The sequence below is a fragment of the Gavialis gangeticus genome, unplaced genomic scaffold (assembly GCF_001723915.1).
Source record: "Gavialis gangeticus isolate Ggan-Ray unplaced genomic scaffold, GavGan_comp1, whole genome shotgun sequence".
Lineage (NCBI taxonomy): Eukaryota > Metazoa > Chordata > Crocodylia > Gavialidae > Gavialis > Gavialis gangeticus.
In genome coordinates this window covers 15,387,056-15,394,971 of record NW_017729001.1, presented here as the reverse complement: position 1 = coordinate 15,394,971, position 7,916 = coordinate 15,387,056, and the positions used below count along the sequence as shown (strand labels likewise).

Genomic DNA, 7,916 nt, shown 5'->3' with positions numbered 1-7,916 from the left:
TCTAATAATGCTACAATTGAGAAAAGTACCGGGTCATCAAGTTTCTATCTCCTCTGAAAAAAGTATGACCTGTATTTCCTCCTCTTCTGAGCAATTCATTGAAGTACCAAATACCTGACTGCCTCCAGCAGACCCTTCAATTCATCAGTTACTTTCTAAGACTCCGAATAAGTGTTCAGGACCTGAATTGCATGTGCTAGAGAGGAGTAGCATTGCTGCCCGCACCTTCACTCGGGTGCTTAATAAAAAAAAAAAGAAAGAAAAGGAAACAATTAATGCACAATGAATTTAATATCATGTGCTCACTGTAGACCCTAAGGCAGATGGAGAATCTGCTGGATTCGCCTACTTCAGATAACAGTGATGTAAACGAATGCTTTTGCTACCTATGTTGGCAGAAAAGATTTCAGTATCTGTATTAATATTGGTAATAAACAGTTCTTACAAAAATGGTTGAGATGATTATATCATTCAAGGTTGAATTCTGGGACATTTTATGTTTAAAATAGTCTACAAGTGTATTAAAAACATAAGAATATCCTCATTTTATAAAAGGATAGAACTAAAATTAAGACCAAAATATAAAGGAAGGAGAGAAAAAAAAAACAAAAAAGAACCACACCCATCACAAATGCATGCAAATGATCTTTCATCAACTGCTTGGAATGGAGAAAGAGTTGTACAAGACATTTTTGAAGGATAAAAAGACATCTTGCAAGTATAACAACGTGCATTTTTCACCTTGTTCATCTTTCACAGCCCACACCATGAGATCCACACAGGCAGCATTAGCTTGGCAACGCAGTTTCAGGGGGCTTAGCTCATTGTGTAATCGATCCACGTCATGGAGGATTTTCTGAAGTTCTGACTGGCTGCTGTTGAACTGTTCCAGCACAAAATCATGGATTTCCTTCACAAAGGAATTTGGAAGATCTGAAAGAGTAGGAGGGCAAATTATTTCCAGAAGGAGGAGGGTAGTTGTGTCCCAAAACACAGTTTACAAATGAAATCAACCTATATTTAATGTAAATTAAATATTTCATACAAGTATCTTTACTGCAATGTTAGAGCAGAAGGTGAATGCATCTCCTGATAAAGAACACTAGTAAATAGACAGGTTGAATGCTGGCTGGCCCACTCCCAGGAATTCAGTATAATAAATTTGTTGTAGACTGAAGTATTCCAAAGCAAACTGCACAAGATACATGCAACATCCATAAAATGCAGCCCGAACTTTAGCCACCTGAAGCAGAACATGCTATGCACACACTGTTTTAGGATACCCCAACACCATATTACTTGAATTCATAAGGATCTAAGGTTCCACACCTTTCATGTAATACAGCGTGTCTCTCAGCATTTTAAACTGAGCAACGTAAAGAGGGTCACTGAACGTTTTATAATAGAGATCTGCATTAGGACTCATCTGTAAAGATAAAAAAAAACAGTGGTAAGCTTCAAAAGGAATATATAAAATATTTTTTTCATATGAAACACTAAACAAATGAGACCTTTTTAGGTCAGGGAACTGCTATTTTCTATCCTGGAGATTTAGTTGTGATAACTGGCAGAATTTGCACTTCAATCACACACCACAGGAAAAAACTCATTTTCAGCTTTCACTGTTAATCAGAATGAAACCTATAACCACTGAATGCACTCAACAGGATTTAGGTAGCCTATTTAGACAAGACATCCTGGCAGGAAGTATTATCTGAATATGGCCAGATCCAGAACAAGACACTAAAACAGTCTTTGTTTGGAACAGCAGAAGCTGAAGTTCAAGTTGTTTCCCCTCAAAGCCTACATTTAAAATACTACGGCACTAGGAGGAAGACTGTAGACAAGAACATGATCCTTTTCAACTAACGAAAAAACATGTCTGTTTTCTACAGCTCTGAATAGACTCTGTTCAGAACAGTTCCATGCCTAAAACTTCTGAGAATCACTAGAGGAAATACAGGCATACCTTGGAGATATTGCGGGTTCAGTTCCAGACCACCGCAATAAAGCGAATATCGCAATAAAGCGAGTCACACAAATTTTTTGGTTTCCCAGTGCATATAAAAGTTATGTTTACACTACACTGTAGTCTATTAAGTGTGCAATAGCATTATGTCTAAAAAAATGTACATACCTTAATTAAAAATACTTTATTGCTAAAAAAATGCTAACCATCATCTGAGCCTTCAGCAAGTCGTAATCTTTTTGCTGGTGGAGGGTCTTGCCTCAATGTTGATGGCTGCTGACTGATCAGGGTGGTAGTTGCTGAAGGTTGGGGTGGCTGTGGCAATTTCTTAAAATAAGACAACAATGAAGGTTGCCACAAACCTTCAATTTGTAAAAAACGCAATCTGTGAAGCGCAATAAAGCAAAGCGCAATAAAACAAGGTATGCCTGTACTGACAGAGGATGCAGGATAACTGCAAAACAGTGGAAAGAATCAAGAGGCCCACAAGATTTTTTTTTTTTTTTTTGCAAGAAAATCTCTATTGACAGAAATTGTCCACTGACTCTGAGAAGTGGAAACTTGTAGAAGGATATCTTGAAAAATATAGCACTATCAAGAACTTCCAAATCAGCAAGCAATGAAGAACAAACTAACACATATGCTCAAAAGACTCTACTATATTTTTTCTGGCTTAAGAAATAAGAATAAAAAATAAATAAATAAAGGGATCCAATTTAACGCTCTTCACTTATGTTGTTATACCTTACCTGAAAACAAATCAAAGTTTAATAATCAGTTTCAGATTCCCTAAGCTACAGTTTGGAGTGTTGAGATTCTAGGGGAATATTTGGTTTTAAACAAGTATTAACATCATTAAAACATACCTCTGCAACTTCAGTTACAACCCCATCTAGGCTTTTGAGAAGTGTATCCCCAACAATCTGTTTTACCTATAAGGAAAATAGATGTTTGATATCATAGTTGGTGTTATCTTGCTAGAAGTTTTCTTTTCCAGAATCACAGTTTTGGCTGGCTTAAGAAAGCACTGAATCATTTGGATGATAAGCATCAGGCTGCAATTAAGGCAGTGAAAAGTTAGGATGATCATAGAAATTACTGCATTTCCACTGCAATGATGCAACAAGGCCCTAGTCAGTAAAACAGGCAGTGGACAGAGCCACCAAGCTCTGCCATTAGACGTAATTCCAACAGCAATACCCCAGCAGAAAATAATACTGTTCTTGCTGCAAGAAAAACACTTATTATTTCAACCAGACAAAAGACAAACTACATCAGATCAACTGGCTTGGCAGATGCAGAGTAATGTGCTGGCAAAGCCCTCTTATTTTGCAAATTACTAATACTTCCTAAGACTTTCTGGCAATATTAACTGAAACCTGGTAAGACTTATGCAGAAAAAAATATCTTCCTATTTACATGCCAAGTTTAACACTGTATGCACAACTGGTAGACTGCTTACAAAATTACATTACACATCTTCAAAATTTCATTACAACCTGCAAGCTCACAAAACCCCAGATCTGTCTCTCACACAAGTCAGACCTGAATGCAGTCTTTAATGTGGCTCATACCGTACCATGTGGAGCAGCTGACGGAGCATTTCCAGTGGAATATTAAACTCCTTGTTGTTAATACCATTAAAAAGAGGAGACACAGAGAAGCTAGAGCTGATTGTAGAGAAATAATAATCAGGATCCAATGCACTCCCATCAGGTAGGTATGAACCTTATTGGAAAAAACAAACAAACAAACAAACCACAACAATCATTCTGTTATGCCTGAAAGGCTAAGGGACAAACCATAAATATAGAAGATATTTTCATCTTAAATTTCTATGCCTGTCCCAAGTCCCTCAGCCTCTCCCCAAGGCCTGGAGGGAAGAATGTACGAGAAGAGGCTGAAGGACTTGGAACTCTTCAGTCTGGAAAAGAAAAGGTTCAGGGGCACTTGGTGGCAGCCTACAATTATATAAGAGGGGTACATCAGAACCTGGGAGAACAACTGTTCACCAGAGCTCCCTAAGGGATAACAAGGTCTAACAGCCATAAACTTCAGGAAGGCCAATTGAGACTAGACATAAGAAAAAGGTTATTTACGGTGCGAGTGTCCAGGGTCTGGAACAAACTCCCCCCAGAGGTGGTGCAAGCACCTACTCCGGACTCTTTCAAAAAAACATATGGATGTATTTCTTGCCAGGGTCACTTGATTCCAGCTGACTTGCTGCCTATGGCGGGGGGGCTGGACTCGATCTCACAAGGTCCCTTCCAGCCCCAAATGTCTATGAAATGTCCAAGGACTTGTTTCAGCTCTCAGTGGAGCCAAATCAGGCCCCAAAACTATAGTAAAAAGAAGCCAGAATCCTCTTATTTGATATTCCCTTACCTTCCAGGAAAGAGAAAGAATTTTTGCATTCAGTTTGTTAATGGTCTATAGTAGCACTTGTCAACTTCTGCAGTTAAATTTGCATTAGAAGACTCAGTGTGCACTCAGGTTTGGGATGATAAAAATGTAACAATACTGGCTAACATTCATGACAAAGATCTTGCAAAACTATCATTTTAAACAAAACCACACAACCTCTCACATCTTAACAAAAGCCAATTTACACTTACAATTTGAAGGGCCAAGAGAAATCCAATTACAGTTTTCATTTCAGAGTAGTTGATTAACCTAGCAGCTCATTAATCAAGCTGCTTTTGGCACTTCATTCCTCTTCTGGGATTACATGTTTGTCTCTTGTAACTACTCAGCTAGGTGCATTAATGCAGTGTTTCACTTGTGATAAATGGACTCTCAAAATTGTACTATTTATTGATAAATCTGCTTTTTGGTCCCTTTGTCTAACACCTCAGTTTTGAGGGGAATAAAAACAATGAAGATCATCAATTCTCTTGCTTCAAGAAAAAAAGATGTTCTCACACATGAGAAAAAAGAAAAAAAAACACTATCACATACTTGTTTGGGTACATTAATAGGGATAACTAAAGGTTTAGATGCCTCAGAAACACATAATAGAAGCAAGTATTGAAAATAAAATACCTAACTAGCGGGAACATAGGCATGCTACAGTTCCTGTAATTCAGAATGCACAACTGTAACAGTGTACATCTATCCAAGCCAAGCAACCATGCACACCATCCAGCTGGGCTCTATTTTTATTAACAGCATAGCAGAAGAATCCTCCTCCGCTTGGCAATTTTTTAATTTTTTAATTCAAAACACGAAACCTGGAGACTGTAGGTTAATGTAAAGAGGCATGTGGACTGGGCAGGCACAGAAAGGGATTAGATGCATGTGTACGGTACCCAACACTGTTGTGCCATATTTTTGGTTTGCTGTTAGGCAGTGTTGAAATAACCCGGAATAACAAAATAAGCAAACTGCACAGCATCCATATAACTGGGCCAGCCCACCATGGATAAATCCAGGTTTGTATCACATGACTGATTCTGAAGGCAGAGATCCCCAGAAATAACTAATGAAGAAGAGACAAGGAATTCAATGAAGGAGACAAACTCAAGCTAGAACTGCCTAGACAAAGGGAGAAGCACCTGACCTGAGGCACCCTGAGCCCCAACCCCAGTTGCTCTCCAGCTGGCTGGGGCTCAGTGGCGTCTCAAGATGGGGAATCAGGCAGCCCTAGGCTGGCTGCTCCAGTCTCCACGGGTCTCAGCATGGGGGCTGTGCTGCAAGGCCCCTGTGCTGAGGCACACTGCATCCCAGCCAGCCAGCCGCGGAGCAGCTGGCAAGGCACAGTGTGCCTTGAGACAGGGAAGCAGCCAGCCCAGGGCTGCCTGCTCCCCAATCTCGAGGCACACTGGAGAGTGGCTGGCTGGGGTGCTGGGTGCCTCAGCATGGGGGCTCTGCAGTGCACAGAGATAGGGAGCAGGCAGCCCGGAGTTGGCTGGCTCCCCCATCTCCACATGCAGCTCCCTGGCTGGCTGGGGCGCAGGGTTCCTCCGTGGGGGTGCTGCCTGCCAGCTAGCCCTGCACTGAAGCACCCTGTACCCCAGCCAGCTCCCTCTGCAACACATGGAGCAGCAGGACAATGTGTCCTGCTGCAAAGTACACAGGCAGGGGCATGTACTGTGGCACAAAGCTGTGCTGCTGCAAAAGCACACCCCTGCTCACGTGGACATGGCCATAAATACCAGACAAAAGGAAAAACGCCAATCATATGCCTATATGCCACATAGCAGTGTTGTGCAGAGATACCTGAAATAGCTCTGTATGCACTAGGTCAGGTACTAGGAGCAGCATAGCTGTTACTGTGACACTGTTCAGAAGCCAGAGTTATTAGCCTGGATGCAGCATCATACTAGGGAAGCTATCCTGCTTCCAGTTGTGGAGCGCAGATGTGAAGTACTAAGGTCAGGGCATCTCTGCATGACACTTCATTGTGCCTGTGGACATCCTCCAAAAGACCCCAAACAGATAAAGACATTACTCTCATTTCACACAAGCTGTGGAGTTTTGTTTTGTTTTTTGGGGAGGGGAGGAGGAGAGAGGTTAGCCTAACATCCCATTAATATATACCGAATCCCACCTACCCACAATCAGAGTTCTAGACAAAACACAGTCTTTCACCATCTCCCTTGCATTACTTTATTATTTTGGATTCTTCCATGACTAGCCACTGTTTCAGCATGCGTTAGCAAGGATTACATAAGTGACAAACAACAAGTTTGTTCCAAATATAGTGGTTATTTGAACTGGGCTTATATAACCAGGCAAACAGGATTCAAAATTCCAATCCCCCATCTGCAGTTTTAGTCAAAGGGTGCAGTAGGATATAACCCCTTACACCTAATCTTCTAAACTGGGATAATTAAATCCTCTTGTATTAGGCACAGATGATTTAGCAGTCAACAAACAATTCTCTCTCAGAACTAGGTCAAAAAACACTGATGCCAGAAACCACTGATGCTGGCAGGAAAAACTACCCAAGAATTTGTTAATCTTTTATTCATCAGAACATTAGCCAGAGAATTACTACAAGCAGCCACAAAGGCAGAGAAGGGAAGGCAGGTTGGGTTTGTTAGCATCCCTGTGTATAAGGATGACCAGTCAATTGTAGCATTCATGCAAACTTTACCTTCAAAGTAATGAATAGCAGATCCACCTGGGGAACTGGGAGGGGGAATTCCACGTTCAGGACTAACCTGAAAACACAAGACAACAGTCACTTTTTACTACTAAAGGCTCACAAAGCACACTCGCATAACATGGGCTCAAACTTCTCTTAAATAAATATATTGGGAAAAACAAACAAACATAATTAAGATTACTATTTCCCAAAAATACTAGTCACTCCAACCCCCCCTAACATTAACAGGAATTCTGAGTGCTCAGGATCAGGTCTCCCCACTGCAAATCTCAACCAAAACAGGAAGATAATGGGAATAGTAGCAAGTGTCTTAGTTAAAGGATGCCTTGATTATTAGGCCTGTGTGAAGTGGCTAGTATTTGCTTCAGATTCAGCTGATTTGGGGGACAGCGATTTGACTTGGCAATTTGAATCACTGTCTTGAATTGATCCAGACAAATCCGATTCGGAGATTTGGCTGTGGCTGAATCAGCTGAATCTCTGAATCACACAGGCCCCATCCCCTGCCCACTCTCCCAGCCCCGGAAATGGCTGCCTCAGCTGCCCCAGCTCCTGGCTCTCCGAAAGAAAAAAAAAAGCTGACTGGGTGCTGCCTGGTTGGGGCAATCCCCACTGCCCCCCACTGTCCCATGCCGCATGGGGGGCTCTGCCACAAGCCCTCCCGCCCCCCACCATGGGTGCCCCACCTACCCCAGCTCTGACCCTTTGGGGGGGGGGGGGCAACAAAACCTCTGAACTCACAGGTTCCAGCCTGGCAGGGTGGGGGGGCGATCCCCGCTGCCCAGCGCTGCATGGGAGCTCTGCACGAGCCCCGAAAAGCCCTGAGGCCACTGTAGG

General features: G+C 42.0%; 1 protein-coding gene across 2 annotated transcripts in view; it reads right to left on the bottom strand.

Moving 5' to 3' along the window:
* PI4KA (phosphatidylinositol 4-kinase alpha) overlaps positions 1-7,916 on the bottom strand; it is a 96,624-nt gene that overhangs the window by 71,711 nt on the left and 16,997 nt on the right. For both annotated transcript variants that reach the window (XM_019506930.1, XM_019506931.1), the window contains exons 7-11: positions 7,068-7,134; positions 3,549-3,697; positions 2,836-2,901; positions 1,330-1,426; positions 742-933 (exon numbers count right to left, since the gene is read on the bottom strand). In XM_019506930.1, the coding sequence (XP_019362475.1) occupies positions 742-933; positions 1,330-1,426; positions 2,836-2,901; positions 3,549-3,697; positions 7,068-7,134 (571 nt within the window). The remainder of the gene's footprint in view (positions 1-741; positions 934-1,329; positions 1,427-2,835; positions 2,902-3,548; positions 3,698-7,067; positions 7,135-7,916) is intronic.